This window comes from Canariomyces notabilis (genome assembly GCF_033297395.1).
Source record: "Canariomyces notabilis strain CBS 508.74 unplaced genomic scaffold N656scaffold_15, whole genome shotgun sequence".
In the NCBI taxonomy this organism is placed as follows: domain Eukaryota; kingdom Fungi; phylum Ascomycota; class Sordariomycetes; order Sordariales; family Chaetomiaceae; genus Canariomyces; species Canariomyces notabilis.
The window spans coordinates 689,429-708,741 of NW_027041837.1; the positions used below are offsets into that span (position 1 = coordinate 689,429).

Consider the following 19,313-nt stretch of genomic DNA (forward strand, 5'->3'; position numbering starts at 1 on the left):
ACAAGTAAGTAGCACGAATCGCATGCCGTGGCTAGCTGAAGGGCAAAGAGCCGGCTCACTTCCAAGTTAAGTTAGCAGATAAGCTGCTCAGTTTCCGGAGGTTACCGGGAACGGAAATTCTATATATAATCTCAATTCGACAATTGTTGAGGGCCAGGCCCCAAGCCAAAGAACTGACGAAGATCCTCCTTCTGTGTTGGACTCAGCTGATGCCAGACAAATATGAGCGCGATGACGCCTAATAGGACGGCAACAAAGCCACCAACGGTACCGGCAATGGTTGCTTTATCAGCAGATGATGCCCCTCCCCCACTCCCGTTATTCTCTCCCCCTGTTTGTGTTGGATAGGTACTGGTAGACGTGTGAGCATTGATCGTGATCGTCTGGGTTCCAGTTGTAGGTATTATGGCGGTGGTGCTGCTAAGCTCAGTATGGGATCGGCTATCTCGTGATGTCGTAAAGAAAGTTGTTGACCTGAATTTTGATCGCAGAAGTCAGCTTGAGCTACATGTAGGGAGGCATTCCCGTCTGGAGAGACGAACGAGGGCAACGAGGGGTGGGCATACTAGCGCGGCAATGACCCATGCCGTCGCATAGAGGTCAGGCCGAGCCGTTACATGTAGACCGCTTGCCGCATTGGTGTTAACGATGCTGGTTACGTACACAGTCGGTACAGTCTGCACTGTCGGCTGCGTCGCGCCAGCAGTGGCGGTTATTGTGGGAGGGTGATCTGGGACGAATGAAGTTGGTGACATGTAGGAATATCCAAGGCTGGCGCAGTATTCTGTGTAGATGCCAACGCCCGAATTGATGTTGATGGTTGGGTTGCCGACTTTGCACTTGCCGGAGATGCATGCGCTCAAGTAAGAGACGGCGACTGATTGTTTGTCATTCCGACAGAAGCAGTCATTTATTCCTCCTTCGAGGCAACTAGTTGCGCAGCCGAGTTTCGCTTCTAATTCATACGCCATGCAGTAGGGCTGGTGTTGAAAACAAATCTGTGCACAAGGGTCCAAATTCGCAAAAGCAGGAGAATGGGCCATGGTTTGAGCTTCGGTATTTGCAGCCGTTGCGTTGTTGAGAAGGCTGAGTGCTGTAATAATAATGCAGAAAAGCCGACAGATGAATCTTGGGAAGACCTCAGACGGAGCCATGATGGATGAATGCACTGCTGTTCTAAGATCCCGTTCTGCTGGGAAGAAGACCAAAGGGCGAAACTGCGGCGGCGGATGATTTTGCTGTGACCTCCATTCTTTAAGGGGGAAAGTCTCCCAACATGGCTGGATCAGGGCTGTGTTGACTGTTGAGGGCGTTGAGGCTGTGAGCCAGGCATTATCGCACAGTCGAAGGATGAAGCCAATCAAGACATAACATATGTGAAGCTCCTCAGCCTAGGCACGTCATGTTTCCATAGGAGCATATCCCTCTGAGGCGCTCGTCGATTTGCCTGGCTAACCGTTTAGGGACGGCTTATCATTCAGCGGCGTTGGAGCTGAACAGTGAACGGACGGCAAACAATGAACTGCCCCAACATCGCCGACGGCTAAGCGTACAATGAATTTTAGGAAGAAGGGAGGATGGAGTACCGGCATACTGTGCAGGCAGTGGAGGCAGTGATGGAGTTTTAAAGGTACCTATTCAATAACAGGGTCAGAGTGTTTGGGCGCCTTGCCCGGGTTACGGTTCAGACATCTTCAAGGATTTACAGGTGAACAAAGCAGAACTCACATGTTCTATCCGCAACCCCATTGCCTCTGTCTAAAGGGAGCATAAACCTCGGATATCAAAGTACACACCACGTCAAACAATTCCCCTAACTCGACGCCATCCTGCCAGTAGAAAACCACCTCCGATCCCCCCTGACGCACGAAAACGCCGCCCTCTTCTCCCCGGCCAACTTCCACAGCACCTGGCTCGCCAACGGCTCAATAGCCTGCGAGACCACATGCGGCGGCAAGTCTCCATGCAACTCCCTGACCAGCGCCTTGATCGTAACTCCACCCCCTGCCCGGCGCGGCGGGAGTGCATCAGCAATCTGTCTCTCGCGGGCCTCCTTGTGGCGGATATACAGATCCATCCTCGCCGGCAAATTCTCAACGCGCTCACCATGAGCCGGGTATCCAACCTCACACTTAAGCTCGCGCATCCTCTGCAAGGAGCGCACGTACGCGGCCAGGTCCTCCTTGACGCTAAAACCGTGGCCGAGCACGTTGTCACCAGTAAACAGGGCGTTTTCTTCCTCAAGCACAAAACACATGTGGCCTACCGCATGACCGGGCGTGTGCACCGCCCGAACTGTGGCACCCTCGACTTGAAAGATCTGGCCGTCGGAGATAGCCCGCTGCCCGGCGTCGGGCGTGTGCTTGTACACGCGTGATGCGAGGGCTGGGTCGTACGCGATCAGGTCCGGCACCCCGCCCGTGTGGTCGCCGTGCCAGTGCGTGAGTAGGATGTAGGCCAGGTTGAGGCCTTCGGAGCGGAGGAGGGAGGTGATACGCTCGGTCCAGGCGGGGATGCCCTGGTGGTTGGTGGGGAGGATGTCAGAGCTTGGAGGTTAAAGGGGTAAAAGGGGTAAAGGCAGAAAGGGAAGAAAGCTCACCTCTCCCGTATCAATCAGGATCCGGCTTTTGCCCGTGCCTATGAGATACGTGTTGGTCCCCTGGAGTTGCATCTGGCCGGGATTGCCGCCCAAGATGCGCACCACGCGGCTGCTAACCGCCGCCATGTCTTCCAGTTCGGGGAGCTGCGCTTCTTGAGCGGCGAGCCACTCGTTCCAGACGCCGCCGTTGTTGAAGGGGATAATATTTTTTGCCATGGTCAGAGAATCAGGGGTAGGACAGAGTAATGTGATGCTGTGATGCTATGGTAGGCCGAGGCAGGTTGTCTGAACTCGGAAGATGCGTTGACTGTTGAGACCTTCTGACAATGTGGGATAACCTGGATGGCGAACTGAGAACACCGGTAGTATCGCAAAAAAAAGTAAGGAAGGCTGCTGTCCAGCTCTGGGATGGGATCGGAGACAGTGAGATTAGGGGTGCTGTCGTAAGCAGAAAGGGGGTTCAGGGGTTCGTGCCATTGCATCGTTACAAAGGGCATCCTAACTTCGAACCCGGGACCTGATCTAGATCATTCGACACGTGGACTCAGATCCATTGTGTCCGGCGTCTTGTGTGGTAAGACCCAAGAGAGGGTGCCTGCAGCTGACGTTACCGTTGCAGTGCAGAGCACCATTGCATCTAAGCCACGTTGTCGGCACGTTGCTAACCGGACTCCTGGGTCGGGATGACACGGGATGACACGAGGTGACCGAACAATAAGCCGACGCTCCAGTCAATAGTGGTATCCCGGAGCCCGGTGTGGCACAGAACGGCCCGGAGTCCGGGACTTGCGCTTGGCGGGATGCACGCAGAGGCGAGGCGCAGCTGGTGGACTGCCGGCATGCAACGACATGGCGCATTACAGGTACTCCGTACGCAGCCCTGTTAGACTCTCACTCATAATCTCGCGCCGAGACACTACTGCTTGAAGTTGGTATCGCATAATTGGGATTCCCTGAACCCATAATACCTAGGTAGCTACGATTAGAACATCTATGCAAGTCTTTAGACCGAATTAGAAGCTAGTAGTAAGAGCAGAAAACATCAACCATCGTGTATTCTATTAGTACTGACCATTCCAAGCATCCTATTGCTTGTAGCTTGCCACTACATCACGACTTCGCCGACTTCGCCCTTTTCCACCCCCCTAAAGCGACGTTGGTAGCAACAAACAGCAGCGCGCCCACAGCACACGTCACGCCAGAAAAGATCTTGGTGTTGCGGAACCCGCTTGCGCCAGAAGCTGACCCGAGAATGGCGCCGCCAATGGGAGATCCGCTGAGGGCAGCCAACGAGGCGATGGCGAAGTACGTACCCGTGCGCGTGCCGATCTCCTGGATGGGGGAAACCTGCGCAATGAGAACAGGAATAAGGCCAATCCCCGCGCCTGAGGCGATGCCGAAAAGGACCGAGAAGGCAATGGCGGCGGCGTCGCCGCTGGCGGGGATCCAGACGGCCAGAACGAGCACACTCACAAGAGTCGCCATGGCAATCATCATGTTGAAGTGGCCGAATCTGTCGGCGAGGGCGTTGGGAACGGTGCGGCCCACGATACTTGCGGCGTTCAGGATGACCACAAGGTAGTTGGCCAGGTCTGGGGACATGCCGCGCGCACGCGCCTCGACGACAATGTAGGTGAACGGGACAAACATGCCCCCTGGAGTCCGTCAGTGCCTTTAACACCGACACCACAGGACAGGGTATCTGGGCTTACAGTAGAAGATGAACACAGCCGCGGTGAGCAAAACAAACGGCACCTCTCTCAGCGGGGAGATGAATGCCTTAATCCTGAAGGGCCGCTTTGATGGCGGGATGCGTGAGCGGACGGTAAGGTTGGCCCAGATGAGAAGGGCCAGAATGAGAAAGGCGCAGGTCCGGATGGCCCATGCGAAGCCAACGCGGGGGATGAGGTGGATGAGCATGACGGGGAAAATGATGCCGCCAATGGACGAGCCCATGGCCACCAAGCCCATGGCTGCGCCACGCTTCTTCAAGAACCACGTCGAAGCCTAGGACAGCATTAGAGTGATGACTCCTGGGCAGGTAAAGGCAGGCCGACTGACACAGTTAAAGGCCGGGAAAAACACCATCGAGGCCCCAAGAGCAGAGCATATCGCCTGGCTGAGCAGGATCTGGTAGTATTCGGTCGACAAGCTCGTCATCATGAGCCCAAAGACGTGCAGAAAGGTGCCGGCAGCAAGCAGCACGGAAGGGCCATAGTCGTCGAAGATCTTGCCCACCATACACCCGGCAAACAGCATGAAGAAGACTGTGTGTATGCAACCGTGTAAGTTCACCACTTCTGAAGATAGAAGACAGTAACAGCCGAACAGGCCCTCTGAAATAAGTATGTACGTACGTACCTTGCAAAGCAGGAATCCAAGCAACCTCAGAGGGCGTATAGGCGCTCAGCTGGTTGGCCTGGTAGTGCTGCTGGAAGATGCCGGCGCAGTTGACCCATCCAAATGAGACAAACAGGCACGCCGACGCGCCGCTGACCGTCAGCCAGGCCTGCGCGCCGCCCTCTGGGAAGTTCCCATGGCTATGAGGTCCTGCCAGTGGTTGTGAAGATGAGGGCGGCTCCGCGGGAACGACTGTGTGCTCGGTGTCGGAAGAGATCTCGCTGCCGGGAAACGGGGCCTTGGGCTCTGGGTACTCTGTCGAATTCATGTCGAGCTGCCAGCAAGTTTGAAGGTGTTGTAGACGCAGTGCCAAGTAAAGCTCGTGACTTGTGGTGGCTTATCCTGTCCTAGTCAGGCTCCTAGCTGTATCCAGAGTCTAGGAAGGTTGTGATATTGAGTCTTGGCTTAGTCCTCAAGCCAAAAAAAGACGAAAACCAGTGGGTGAGGCCACCGGGAGGAAAAGAGAGCTTGGCAGAAATGGGAGGACGGGACAGTTGAGGCAGAAGGATGAGCTGGGCGTCTTCGGATGCCGAGCTTATCCCCGAAATTGTGGAGCTCACCGGATTCCGGCCTGATGGGGGCGGAAAGGGGCTGTCTGAGTTCGGTGCACTAGGATTCCGGAGTCTGGTCAGCAAACGCGGCCGGGGTCATTGATCCTTTGTCCACCTCCAAGCGTCAACACGGGTCACGATGCTCGGAAGGTTGATGATGGTTTGCGCGACAACACCGTCGCCAGGCTGTGCAATGGCGCCTCAACAGGAGAAGAGACCGAGTGAGGAGGGCAATGACCGGAATACGGCTTCTAGTATTTCATGTTGCCCTCCTCGAGTGTTTTGGGGTCTGTCCTGTTATCATCAGACTCTGATCAAATCAACATCCTTGCAGCCTGTCGAGCAATCCTTACCAGAAAAAGAAATCTCTTCATTTCATGGCGCAGATCCCTCAAAGAACAACGGTGCTTGTGGTGGGCGGCGGGCCTGCGGGTTCATACTGCGCTTCGGCACTGGCCCGCGAGGGCATCGACACGGTCCTGCTTGAGGCCGACAAGTTCCCGCGGTACAACATTGGCGAGAGCATGCTGCCGTCTATCAGGCATTTTCTCCGCTTTATCGACTGCGACGACAAGTTTGATGCCCACGGCTTCAGGATCAAGAAAGGGGCTGCCTTCAAGCTCAACCAGAGCCTGCCGTACGCATGTAAGTTCCATCAGAACCCCCAAGCCGAGAAAGAAACACACGACTAACCACCGTGAGCAGACACGGACTTCGTGGGTGCCGGCGGTCCCCAGGGCTACGCCTACAATGTGATCCGCTCCGAGGCCGACGGGATCATCTTCCGGCACGCTGGCGTAAGCGGCGCCCACATCTTTGACGGTGTCAAGGTCGACGTTCTCGAGTTTGTACCTTCGGGCCTTCCCCCGAGCACCGACCCAGATTGCGAGATCCCTGACCCCGGGCGTCCTGTCTCGGCCGCGTGGACGAGGAAGGAGACGGGCGAGACGGGTGTCATTCACTTCGACTACCTCGTCGACTGCAGTGGGCGCGCCGGTCTGATGAGCACAAAGTATCTCAAGAACCGCAAGTACAACACGGGCGAGCAGCTCAAGAACGTTGCCACCTGGGGCTACTGGACGGGCCACGGCGAGCATGCCAAGGGCACGCCTCGCGAGGGAGCCCCGTACTTTGCGGCGCTGCAGGATGCCAGCGGCTGGGTGTGGTTCATCCCGCTACACACGGGCCAGGTCTCGGTCGGTGTGGTGCGGAACCAGGACGCGTCGACCCGGACGAAGCGGGAAAGGGGGCTGGACAGCAAGGGGTTGTACCTCGAGACGGTCAGGGAGACGCCTGGCGTGCAGGCGCTGCTCACCGAGGCGCAGCTGGTGACGGACATCAAGTCGGCCTCGGACTGGTCGTACAGCGCACCCGCCTACGCAACCCCGTACACGCGCATCTGCGGCGATGCCGGGTGTTTCATCGACCCCTTCTTCTCCTCGGGCGTGCACCTCGCACTGGCTGCCGCCCTCTTGGCAGCAACGACCATCTGCGCGTCCATCAAGGGCCAGACGTCGGAGCTCGGGGCTGCGGCGTGGCACTCCAAGAAGGTGGCCGAGGGCTACATCCGGTTCCTCGTGGTGGTGTCGAGCGCGCTGAAGCAGATCAACGCCAAGGACCAGCCCGTGATTGCCGACTTTGACGAGAAGTCGTTTGACCGGGCGTTTAAGCACTTCCGCCCCATCATCCAGGGCACCGTCGACGTGACGGGCAAGCTGTCGCAGAGCGAGGTGTCCGAGACGCTCAACTTTTGCCTGCGGGCCTTCATCCCCGTCAACCCGACCGAGAAGAAGGCGCTGCTGGACAAGATGCGCAGCCTGGCCATCAGCGATCCCGAGGAGATGAGCGACGAGAAGTATGCACGCATCGCCGGCGAGCTCGAGGCCGTCCTGACGCCCGAGCAGCTCAACATCCTCAAGACGCTGCGCGCCCGCCGCATGCTGCGCTCAGATGACACGCTCAACATCGATAGCATCGGCTCCGACGTCATCGACGGTCTGTCGCCCAACCTGCTGCGCGGCCAGCTCGGCCTTGTGAAGCCGTCCAAGGCCTACAAGCCCAAGCCGGCTGCCTATAATGACTTGTCGCGCGATGCAATGGCGCTGCTGATTGGCGAGGATGTCTCCGAGAGCGCCGTCCCGACTGTCGCTGCTGGAAGCGATTCCAAGACTAACGGTACCAATGGGCATGAGGTCAACGGTGCCTCTCACGCCAACGGAATGAATGGACATGGAGTCAACGGAGACGAGCATACCAACGGCGTCAACGGAGCTTCTCATGCCAACGAAACCAATGGAGTTAACGGCGCCTCCCATGCCAACGACACCTCCAACGGCGGTGAATTGTCGTCGCACCTGCACGTCACCCCGCTGAAGGGCCTCAACCAGCAGGGCCAGGACGAGGCCACCCGACTCCGCACGCAGGACACGCTGCACCAGATTGCCGAGGAGATGGAGACGCCCCATGACACCATGCTCCGGCTGTTCAACGCTGTAAGTCGCTCCTTTCACAGCACCTTCTCTTCACGAGCCCCATAAGTACTAAACCTGCCGTACCGTGGCATAGAACCTCGAAATCTCGGTCGTCAAATCCGCCCTCGACCTCGGCCTCTTCAAGCGTCTCGCCTCAAGCCCGACTTCCCTCAGCGTAAACGACCTGGCATCCCCCTCCGGCGCCGACCCGCAACTCCTCGGCCGTCTCCTTCGCTATCTGGCATCAATCCGCATGATCCGCGAGACAGGGCGGGACCGTTTCACAGCCAACCACGCGACCGTGGCCTTCACCGACCCGCGCGTCGAGGGGGCTCTCAACTACACCTTCCACATCAACGGCCCAGTTTACCAGTCCCTGCCGGCCCACCTCGCCCAGACAGGCTACGGCCGGCAAAAAGTCGCCAGCAGCGGGAGCAAGCTCGCCTTCAACAAAGCCTTTGACACGTCCCTCCCAGCCTTCGCCTGGTTCCAGCAGAACCCGCAGACGCTGAAGTGGTTCCAGCAGCTCATGAGCGTGCCGCGTGAGGGCGACTGGCTGGATGTCCTGCCCATGCCTGACGTTTCCAACGATGATAAGATTGCCTTTGTCGACGTAGGCGGCGGCTTCGGCCAGCAATGCGCGCGGCTGACGGCGCGGTACCCGGGACTCAAGGGCCACGTAGTCCTGCAGGACCGCCCGGAGGTGATATCCTCGGTCAAGGCGTCAGCCCCGATCGACGGTATCATGGCGGTCGCACACGACTTTTTCGAGCCGCAGCCCGCCGAAATGCGGGGCGCGCAGTTTTATTATCTGCGCACGGTGCTGCACGACTGGGATGATGCCGATGCGGAAAAGGTTCTGCGCAACCTCAAAGAGGCAGCGGGCGGCAATGGTAAAGTGCTCATTGATGAAATGGTGCTCCCCAACCAGGGCGTGCACTGGTGGTCGGCTTCGCTCGACCTGCACATGTACGCCATGCTGGGCGCGTTAGAGCGGACTGAGGAGCAGTGGCGTGCTCTGCTGGATCGCGCGGGATTGAGGATTGTGGAGATCAAGACGTACAGTCCCGTTATGAGGCACTCGATTATTGTGGCTGAGCCGAAGGAAGTGATGTAGGATGGAACTGTGTAAGGAAGTTGGGTCTTTGGGTTCTCATGTGAGATTAGTTCAGGGCTGCTCCTTCTAGAATTGTTGGCAAATTTTATGCTCCTTATTCTCCTCTGCACCTTCCTGCCCCTTTTTCTCTTCCCCTTGTCGTTTTTATGATCCTTCCCCCAGCTCAAGTTCTCAACCCACAATTTCCCTTGCCCTGCAAGAATCTCCCCTTTTGACGACGATTACATGCATCATGCATACTACTAATTATTACTGTGACGCTATGGCCGCCCCCCGGTACTCAAGCAAATGACCTTGGGGACTTACTTTGGGTCTAACAGTGGAAGAATCATCAAGGCAAGAGGAACCTGTATGTGTTCATGTCGCCCTGTTTCATTGCCAAATCTCGCTGCCATTCATCAGCTTTCTATCCTCAATTCCAATTTCACCTATCCTTCCCAGACCCTGTTGCACTTGCAGCTCGTTCTATTCCAAGTTGTAAATGATGGCTATCATCGATACGTCGTCCAACGACCTACTGCATGTATCTCAAACTTGTAAGTAACCCCCCACCGAGCCATGATGATGCCCCTCACTCGTGGCCTTTTCTACCGCCGCCTGCAGCCTTCCCCTGATCTCTCCCGCTAGACCCAGTAGCGTCTCGCGCAGCTCGGCATCGTCGACAATACCTTCGTAGCGCCCCGTGAACTGCACCACCAGGTTGGCCACACGGCCGAGCTCGCTCAGCAGGCCGGCGCGCGCCGCTGGGTTCGAATACATGGTATTGCAGTCCATGCTTGCTGGAGACGAAGGGGGCTCTGTTGTTGTATTTGTTGCTACCATGGCGTCGACAGCGTCCAGCACCACGTTGCAGCCCGCCGCGACGAGCAGCGCCACGTCCAGGTTCTGCGAGCACGGGCAGATGAGCACGCGAGAGAGGATGACGGCAGAGCTGCTGAGGAACGAGCCCGCGTCTGCCACGTCCGCGCTGCTGTCGATGATGCCCAAGAGAAGGCCATAGCAGTTGTTACTGCTGGGAGTGTTGCTGTTGCTGCTGTGATTGCTGCTGCCGGGACTGTTGCTGGCCGCTCCAGGAGTGCTACTACTACTAGGAGTAGGAGTAGAATCCGGGGATGGCGGGTTCTCTAGCAGGAGGCATGGCTTTTGGCCCGCTGTCTCTGTCCGTTGGCTTGCGCCGCATGATATTGACGCCGAGTAATTGAGACCGGGCGGTTTTAGTGATGAAGGCGTCGAAGCGGTGGCTGAGGCTGGACCATTGCTGGATGAGCTTAGGGAATTGGAACTGTGCTCTCTCGAGTTTGAGCGATGGGGTGGCCCGATTCGACGAGCCGGGCTGTAGTAGCATCGGTGGCCGAACTTGTCACACCTGGCACAACTTGGCTTCTCCTTGGTACTAGAGTGAAGACACGGCATCTGTCAGCGTCGACGTCGCTTCCCGTCTTAGGGTATGCCATTAACCCCGCGCCAAGTTGCCAACCCGCCGGGTAGCGATGCATCTCAGACCTGGGCTCCAAGATATCAGACGGATGCCCATATTTTAGTACGTACCATCTGACTTTGGCTGCTGAGCAGGGGTCGCACGAGTCCTTGAGTTTGAGCTGTTGCGACTGATATCTCCTAGCGGTGGCATCCATCCCGTCGTTGGGTGATTCCGGACTCGTCACACTGATTGATTCTGACTTGAAGATCGTAGATTACGTGCAGGCTGGCCTCGGTGCGTTCCATTGGTATGCGAAGGCTCGCCGGTACCTACCTCCCAAGTCTACCTTAGCTACCAGACGACTATACGTATATGGATGCAGCACTGCTTACCAGTGCTCTGCTCTAAGTACTACCCAGCTAGACGTGGAGGCTGGAGCTTATACATGCATGTGTGTAGGCGGCACTCGCAACCACTCCTGGCTTGGGCACTCTTCGCCCGCTCGACGTCGGATACTGAGTTACGTGATCCGAGATCGACACATTTCCTCAACGTTTTTACATACCTGCGTCTAGGGCCCGGGGTTGGGTCGAAAGTCGGGTCAGCTGATGGACCCCTATCTTCCGGTTCACCTCGCATTCAGCGGCTAACGCTGCATTTGCGTGGCGCAAATGTGACTCGGTCCGGCTCTCGAACGTAAGCAGAACAATACCGAATAGCTGGCTGCCAATAAGCGATGCTTCTCCATCAGTAGATGCTGCAGCTAAGGTCTCACAGGTCAAAATTGTCTACATATTGACACAAAGGGCAAAGAGCAGAAAGTCAGCACGCGTGGAGTTGTTCGGTGGGCTTGCAGATCGTTTCCTCATAGGAAGAGAGGGGATCAGGAACCAGCATGATTCATAACTCGATATGGCATGGTGCTTAAGGGAACTAAGGTAGAGACAAGTTAGACAATAAGACTAACCTGCAGTAGGCTGCTCTAGCTGGGACACTTTATCCTTCACACTTACATACAATCGTATTGTTCTTTATCAGCCAGCAGCGCCGCCCTGCCGCCGACAAGAGTTCACTACTTGCTAGCCTTGCAGGTGCCGTCAGAGGACATGGAGTCGCGGCCCGCATGTACGGAGTACGTGTAAGTGATAGCCTGATAGGCGCCTGTACTTATGTACGCCACATGGAACTGAAACACATGTAGGTAGGTATGCAAAGTAACAGTTATTTGACTTATTGCCTTCAATGGCAACCCGAACGTGACAGATTTACCAGGTGGCGGTAGTTGGTCACGGTGATATAGATATTATAATCTACTAGTACCTAGGTGCCTCAGATATTCGATCACGCAGTCGGGCTTAAGCAGGGGTTGCCGGGATGGGCTTCCCCTGATTATGTATGTACTTGTTCTGTACTGTACGAGCTGGAGCGCCTTCAGCTTCCGGTCCTTACAAGACACTACCTTACAGCTGGAGGCGGGGTTAGCGATTAGGAGTTGGAGGAGCATAATACGGCGGTGCTAGGTACTTCTGTAATGTACCTCAGGCAAGCTCTGGTGCATTTAGGGTTACACATTCAAAGACAAGGCGACTCCACGGCAGGTGCTGAGTGCTGATCACTGTTGCACCTTCCACAGCTTCCGCAGCTTCCATACGAGGTCCTCCACCTCGATGTTGATTGCCATGCAGTTCAACACCATGGCTTGCCATTGCTCGCAGCGAGAATGCCTGTCTCAGATTCCACAAGACGGGCTTTCCCCCCTGGCAGCGCTGCCAGAGCCGGAACCATCTGCGTTCGCAGACGTCGATGATAACTTCGATGTTGATTTCAACAGCTACATCGACGGCCTGGTCATGGCAGAAGGTCTTCAACCACTTGCGCCTGCCGACAACCACCCTCACGATCATCATTGCTACCCGAACCGCCACAATCAGAATACTGCCAGCCCCGACACGCCATCGCCGTCCTTGTCCTCATCATCATCTTTATCACCGCCATTTCAATTCACCTCGGCGTTCCCATCCTCATCTCTCTCCACCTCCCCGCAAAAACAAACACCACGAATCCAAAAAACACAACAAACAAAATATGAACAGCTAACGGACCGACCCGATCATCCAAAAGCGGCAGCCGACTCGTGTCTACAACTCGGCCTCAAACCACTAGCATCGCTCAGCACCGCCTCGGCATCGCACATTTGCATCTTCAGCAAGAGCTGCACCGTCAGCCGGCCGCGATCATCCTGCCGGCCGCGTATGGTCGGGGCGGCTCTCGCCGTTAACAAAGACGCAATGGACTCGGCCCGCCGGATCCTGGATTGTCCCCGCTGCCTGGCGAACCCTGCAGCCCAGATGGTGGTGATAGCCATCTGCGACAGGCTGATTACCTGGAGTCAGGCCACGGCAGCCAGCTTGGTGGGCAGCGGCAGCGGCAGCGGCAGCAACATGAAGCGAAGCCATTCCTCTGCCTTCGGGACTGGGTCTGGCTCTGGCGGGAGCACCCCGTCACTGGGAAGCAGCAGCAGTAGCAGCCGCAGCGACATGATGATGATGACGATGGGAGCCTTCCATCATCAGCAGGGCGGGGCCGGGGAGGAGAGGGGTAGGGAGGAAGGTCTTGGCACCAACAACACCAACAACAACAGCAACAGGAACAACAACCTGGAACTGCACCACCACCTCGTGCAGCAAGCGCAGGCACAGGCAGCGACCACGGAGAAAGTGGGCCGGCAGACGGTGCGCCTGGGCGACTTTGTGCTGGACGACGCGGTGGCTGACCAGGCGGTGCGGTGCGTCGTGCTGCACGATCTGGCACCGCATTGAGGCGCTGCTGGACCGCGCCGCGGCCAATACCACCCTGGCCCACTGCCGCCTGGTAGCGCTCTTGCAGCGGAGACTGCACAGGGCTAGAGGGACGGCTACTAGCTGCTAGCTAACCCGCGTCGGGGAGATATGATGATGCAGGTTGTGGCAATGATTCCTTTGATTCAAGAACATCTGCGTTGGAAGATGGAAACACTATTATATGGACCGGATAGATTATCGAGTGACTGGATACTGAAGGGACATGGACGTTCTGGTTCGTGGTAGTGCTAAGCATCTCAAGCAACCCAAGCTTTTGAGCCCCCTTGAGTAGGTGTCTGCAGGGTGGGTTCAGTACGACAGCTCTATGGGTCTTGATTGGGTGGGTCTACCCGTCTGAACGGCCAAGAAATCGCTACCAGTGGTTTCTGATTTGGCGGCATCTTGCCTTTTGTCCTGTCAGCTCGCTTCTACGGTGGACGCTACACAGCATCTGGCGTAGCGTATTCGAGCGCTCGAGATCCTGCGGTGCTTTTCGGACGCGGTCGTGCGGCATGAGAGGATCTATGTTGTGTTACGCATGCATATACCTTGAGTGCCCGAATGGATACGGTCAATACAGTAGCTACACTCACTCCATGTACCAACATGGAAAAATTGAACACCAGAATTCGGCGCCCGTGCCGTGTCACACACACCCCGTAGGGGACAGATAGGCGGCATGCAGGGTATATCCTTCCCGTGCCGCTTAGGGCTTATCCCCGGCCTGTCGGCCAGTCGGCCTCCGGGCCCACCGGATTCCGTCCCTCCCCACTGTCGAGCTTACATCTTACCTTGGTCCTCGTCGCTTTTATTCTTGGCTCTGCGCCAGATCGGCAGGACACTGCCGGTCAACAACCTTACACAAGGCCAAGCCCTTCCTTCTCAGCCTCACATTACATTTGGCGCTGAACTATTGCTTTTGCTACTTGACATTTACATCCGCATCAAACTCCTTTGGTACCTATAAGCAACGTTAGAAACCTGGAAAACAACAACCCCAGCCCCCTATCCCAACCGACTTCGAAGTTTGAAACATGGCCACCCCAATCAAATCCCTCCCCAAGTTCGTCGTCTACCGCGGCTTCCAAACCGTGCCGACGCACGTCTGGTCGCCCTTCGTGAACAAACTCGAAACCCGCCTCCGCCTGGGCAAAGTCCCTTACCGCCTCGACGTTGGGTCGCCACGGAGCGGGCCGCGCGGCAAGATCCCCTACCTCGGGAGCGAGGGCAGCGACGAGGTGCTGGGGGACACGGCGCTCATCACGCGCAGGCTGGTCGACGACGGGGTGCTGGCCGACCTCAACGCCGGGCTGACCCCGGCCCAGCAGGCGCAGGACCTGGCTGTGCGCGCCCTGCTCGAGGACAAGTTGTATTTCTACCTGCAGCGCGAGCGCTGGGCCGACAACTACCACGCCATGCGCGACGGGGTGCTCGCCGCTGTTCCATACCCGGTTCGTCTCGTCGTCGGTAACCTCGCCTACCGCGCTGTTATAGCGGGTCTCAATGCCCAAGGCACGGGGCGGTACTCGGCTGAGGAGCTGCGTGAGCTCAAGCGCGAGGCGTGGGAGAGCCTCGATGCTATCCTCGCCGAGTCCCGTCGCAATAGTGCGGCGGCGGGTGGGGACAAGCCGTTCTGGGTGTTGGGGAGGGCAGAGCCTACCGAGGCAGATGCGACTGTCTATGGGTTTATCGCGGCAAGTCTGGTTTGCACTGCGTATGTCTCCTCTCTGTCTGTGTGTGCTGTAGATGACGAGGTAAAGCTGACTGTGCACTTCTTATAGTGCTCCTGAGACGCAAAGGACCGTCAGGAGTTTCCCTGTCTTGGTGGACTATGCCAAGAGGATCCATGCGGCTTACTTTAGTGATTATGATATCTGGGCCGACGAGGTATGAACCTATGAGGAGAGTGGTCAGGAAGTGGGATCGTTGCAGCACCTGAATACGGTATCTACCTAGTAAGATGTGTGACAACAAGTTCCTGGTCGTGCGTAGAACTCAGTGAATGTGCCTCCTAGGACCTACTAGATACTACTAGTATGGAGTACATTCTAACTGCATTTGTTCCAGTTGGCACTAGGGGTTTTATAAGAGCCATGTACCGAAGTACACCTGAAACCGGTGCCAGCGTAAAAGCAGAAAGGGAATACCTCAACGGTAATGTTGAGTAAGTGTAAGGTACCCTACCTATACGTGTATTCTAGAGTTACCTAGCCGAGGTAGATAGGTACTGGATTGAACTCAATCCCAACCATTTGAAAGGGTAAAGATCTATCGTGCGGACATATTAGGGACTCGAGTTATAAGAGTGCTATGAGATAAGTTTGATCAGATACCCCAGTGCCTACCTACTCTCGTTCACCAGCACAGATTTCCAGGTCTTGACACGGAAGCGCCCTTCATCCAACCAGAATTCTAGCAATAAGGTACCTAATAAACTGCGAGAATTACTCCGTGGGCACTAGTACTTTTCTATTCAGGCACTAGTCCCCCCGACCATAACACAGGTTTAGGGTTATAGCTGGCACATCCGCATCCCCCCCGCTCCTGACTGCGCGTACCCATCTTACTGCTCAACGCGAAGACTGGCTCAAATGGCTCAATTCGCTCGAATTCGCCCAAATCGCTGGAATACACTCAATCGCTCGAATACACTCTAATCGCTACAGAACGCTCAGATCCGTCCACACAACGTAACCTCACCTCCTTGCGCGTTTCCTAGCCCTACCTCCTTCCCTACTATCCTCGCCGGCCTTCGGCTTGTTCTTTGATCCCGGAGGCCATCCGCGCCGTCTGGGCTGTACCGGTGGCTGCTCCTGTTGCTGAGGAGCGGGGGCAGTTCCCTGCTGTACAGCAGCAGCCTCGCCGGCGCGAGGCACACTGCCATCGGGGGGTGTTCTCCATGTAAAACAACGGTCAGGGTCATACCGGAGCGTTTGGTTATGACTCTCTACCCAGCCATATAGATCCGGATTGCTGGGGGCTAGGGGGGCTGACGTGGCCGTCGTAGGGACTCCGCAAGCTCCCACTGGGAGCGGTGACGTCGGATACTAGGCTGTAATCACGGAGCGTTGCCTTACGGAGGCGGTACACGAGGCGGCGGTACGGGAGCTGGATGTACGGGAGCGGGATGGGCGGGGGCTGGCCGGGTGGGAGCTGGACGTACCCGCGATGGCGTCGATGGCGTCCCTAGCGTCGCTCCGGCTCCCCGGCGGCGGCGGGACCGATTGCTTGAAGGCGGTGCCTCCTCTGGTAACGCGAGCTCGGGTGGCAACGGAACCGGTACGTTCCTTGGTCTACCTCGGCGACGGTCCTTCTGAACCTGACTCGGAGGAGGTCTCGATAACGCTCTCTGGGTCCGCCATGGTAAAGCGCGATTGCTTCAAAGCGGTAAAGAGCGCTTGATTTGAGGTGGAAAAGCCCGATTGATTTGAAGCAGGAAAGTGATCGATTTGAAGTGGGAAAACGATGGATTGATTGATGTGGTTGAAGTTGAAGATTTGAAGTGGTGGTGGAAGATTGAATTGGTGGTGGAATGATTGAAGTGGTTGACTTAGAAGATTCGAATGGGGTGCGCGCTTGCGATAACCGTAACCCTGTGCCATGGTCGGGGGGACTAGTGCCTGAATAGAAAAGTACTAGTGCCCAGAGAGTAATTCTCTAAATTGCAAGCTCTTGTCTCACCTCTGTTGAGTGGGAAGGAGGGACCCTGGGAATACCTATATTGTCGGGGCACTGGTGAGGCTTGGCTCTTTTCCTCCTTCAACTTGAACCCTCCTTCAACCTTCAAACAGCCTACAATCAATAAGTACGTACACCCAATTCTTCAGTGGCTTCCATTCATTTGTTCCCGACTCATCTCCCCGGTAAACCGCTTTGTGGAGGCTTGGCTGTTACACAACCTCGTGTTCCGCCTTTTGCTTTTGATGCATATGCTTAATGACTGCATGTGGTGGTTGATCATTCCCCGCCCGTACACACATGACTTTTGTCATTGCAGTTTCAGGCTTTCAGCCACATCTATTCTGAATCTGCTGAACTGCTCCGCTGCATCCAGTGTGAAGTTTTGTTTCCAGTCTTACATTTCTACTGTCTTCATATTAGCGATATGGAAGTCGCCCTTACATTCGGCAGCGTGGGCGATATCATTGCCGTTTGCCAGCTCGCTGCCCAGCTTGCTCGGGCACTGAGAGACTCATGTGGTAGCGCAAAGGAATATCGTGAGCTCCAGCGAGACTCGGAGATGTTGGTGAAGGTGTTGATGCAGGTTGGTGCCGTTGCATAAACGACTTCTTATCAGACTCTTGCAAATTTTCCTGTTTGCATACCCAAGGTACCTATATGTACATATATGTATCTGATTCTGACGTATCCCAGGTCATTGAGACATATTCACAGCACTCGTTATCTCCATACCTAGACGGCCTGAATACCGTTACGAAGGAGGTGGTCGACGAACTAGGATCCCTGATCCGAGAGCTTCTTTCCCGGTGGCGAGCCAAGTATCATGACAGCTTCCAAACCGGAGGTTCTGGAAGGAGGCTCAAAGACTGGGGGAAGAAGATTGAATGGTCCCTGCATGAGCAAGAAGTGGTCAGGGACTTTCAGGATAAGCTAGCACGCGGAGTGCAAAGGATAACGCTGCTGATGAGCCTTGCTGCGCGGTGAGTCTATCATCTCTAGTACGTTTAAAACAGTGGATGCTCAACCTGAGATCTTTATTCAGGAGGTCCTCCCGTGTTGACAACGCCACAATGCTTGCCCGGCTTCAGGAAGTCAAGCAGCTAGTGGCAAAAGACCAGGAGACACAAGAAGAGATATTGCGTCTAACCCAGAGCACAGCCTTGGAGTTCCGTGATGTTTCCCAACGGTTGCAGGTCCAGGAGGTTAACAGCAAAATGACACTCTCCATCGTCCAAGGCACCTTCAGGGCTGTACGCGAAGTCAGGGAACTTGTTGATCGGGTATGCCAGGCGGTGGTGGGCCTGCAGATCATCGCGTCGAACTCCATGTTCTTCCGGGCGTTGGATTCAACAAAGAACCTGCCTTTGGTGGTCGAGGATGCGCTGGGTAGCTTTATCGAGATTCCACTAGACCTGGTGCACTCCTGGGAGGTAAATAGCCTGATCTCCCTCATTAACTCAGCTCAATGTACTTTGACGTGATCTGACAAGTGCAGATGTTTCACCTCCTCCTTGCTCACCAATTCGAAAATCGCCGAGGACACAGTAAGGTGTTGAATCACGAGTACGCCCTAGAGGAATCATGCACCGGGAGAGATGTTGAGAAGTCACTGCCATGGACAGCTTCGGTGCGGCGAGGAATGAGGGTAAATATGAGTATTGTCTCGCGGAGGTCAAGATTATCAAGGGGGTGTGCCCTCGGTGCAAGACGCCACACAGTGCTCTGGATGATGTCAATATCCAGTGGTGAGTCCTGGAAAATTGTCACAAGGGATACAAGGATGGAGCGTGAGAGTAGGTACTAACGGACTTATAGCACCAACGATGTGTGCAGGATGTGGTTCCGCATCCAGTCGGAGCAACAACAGGGTCGGAAAGTTATCGACATTCTCACCGACTCGGTCGACTTCACTCAAGGTGCCCATATCAATGAAACCTCACCGGCCTCGGTCGGTACCGACAAACCATCTGATTTCCAGCGCGTACGCCTGATTACTACTGCTGAGGTGAGTCCAAAGCAATGATACGTATACTTGTGTGTGGCGAGTGCATACTATTGCATGTACTTGTACTGTACATACATGTACCTTGGGGTCCAGCCATAGGGTGCATGTAGCCACTCAGCTAATCATCAGCGGTACTAGGACGAACACATAGCTATACCGGAAGAGGACGAGATACTACGGCGAGTGATATCCAAACAGCCGCTTTACCGCAAGATCCTTGGCCCTTGTT

General features: G+C 55.8%; 7 protein-coding genes across 7 annotated transcripts; 4 read left to right on the forward strand and 3 right to left on the reverse strand.

Moving 5' to 3' along the window:
- Nucleotides 1-1,634: 1,634 nt before the first annotated feature.
- Nucleotides 1,635-2,815, reverse strand: N656DRAFT_830176 (metallo-beta-lactamase superfamily protein; the record flags this gene model as incomplete). The annotated part of the gene is made up of 3 exons (XM_064818595.1): nt 1,635-1,692; nt 1,869-2,518; nt 2,600-2,815. The coding sequence occupies 3 exons, from the start codon at nt 2,813-2,815 to the stop codon at nt 1,635-1,637; spliced, it is 924 nt and encodes a 307-aa protein (XP_064669056.1).
- An 894-nt stretch (nt 2,816-3,709) lies between these two features.
- Nucleotides 3,710-5,267, reverse strand: N656DRAFT_769543 (MFS general substrate transporter; the record flags this gene model as incomplete). The annotated part of the gene is made up of 4 exons (XM_064813713.1): nt 3,710-4,254; nt 4,312-4,606; nt 4,661-4,866; nt 4,961-5,267. 4 exons carry the CDS (start codon nt 5,265-5,267, stop codon nt 3,710-3,712), a joined length of 1,353 nt encoding a protein of 450 aa, XP_064669057.1.
- A 239-nt stretch (nt 5,268-5,506) lies between these two features.
- On the forward strand, nt 5,507-9,138 carry N656DRAFT_799320 (uncharacterized protein; the record flags this gene model as incomplete). Its single annotated transcript, XM_064817856.1, has 5 exons — nt 5,507-5,598; nt 5,673-5,771; nt 5,885-6,195; nt 6,256-8,042; nt 8,116-9,138. 5 exons carry the CDS (start codon nt 5,507-5,509, stop codon nt 9,136-9,138), a joined length of 3,312 nt encoding a protein of 1,103 aa, XP_064669058.1.
- Nucleotides 9,139-9,526: 388 nt separating this feature from the next.
- On the reverse strand, nt 9,527-11,034 carry N656DRAFT_780786 (uncharacterized protein). The gene is made up of 3 exons (XM_064815448.1): nt 10,951-11,034; nt 10,687-10,901; nt 9,527-10,531 (listed from the first exon to the last, which is right to left on the reverse strand). The coding sequence occupies exons 2-3, from the start codon at nt 10,770-10,772 to the stop codon at nt 9,667-9,669; spliced, it is 951 nt and encodes a 316-aa protein (XP_064669059.1). The 5' UTR covers nt 10,773-10,901; nt 10,951-11,034; the 3' UTR covers nt 9,527-9,666.
- Nucleotides 11,035-12,037: 1,003 nt separating this feature from the next.
- N656DRAFT_780787 (uncharacterized protein) lies at nt 12,038-13,617 on the forward strand. Its single transcript, XM_064815449.1, has one exon. The coding sequence runs from the start codon at nt 12,253-12,255 to the stop codon at nt 13,375-13,377; it is 1,125 nt and encodes a 374-aa protein (XP_064669060.1). The 5' UTR covers nt 12,038-12,252; the 3' UTR covers nt 13,378-13,617.
- A 398-nt stretch (nt 13,618-14,015) lies between these two features.
- N656DRAFT_734234 (uncharacterized protein) lies at nt 14,016-15,618 on the forward strand. Its single transcript, XM_064812696.1, has 2 exons — nt 14,016-15,112; nt 15,180-15,618. The coding sequence occupies exons 1-2, from the start codon at nt 14,433-14,435 to the stop codon at nt 15,289-15,291; spliced, it is 792 nt and encodes a 263-aa protein (XP_064669061.1). The 5' UTR covers nt 14,016-14,432; the 3' UTR covers nt 15,292-15,618.
- A 1,560-nt stretch (nt 15,619-17,178) lies between these two features.
- Nucleotides 17,179-19,313, forward strand: N656DRAFT_780793 (uncharacterized protein). The gene is made up of 6 exons (XM_064815450.1): nt 17,179-17,662; nt 17,773-18,059; nt 18,122-18,509; nt 18,575-18,824; nt 18,895-19,084; nt 19,223-19,313. Exons 1-5 carry the CDS (start codon nt 17,504-17,506, stop codon nt 19,068-19,070), a joined length of 1,260 nt encoding a protein of 419 aa, XP_064669062.1. The 5' UTR covers nt 17,179-17,503; the 3' UTR covers nt 19,071-19,084; nt 19,223-19,313.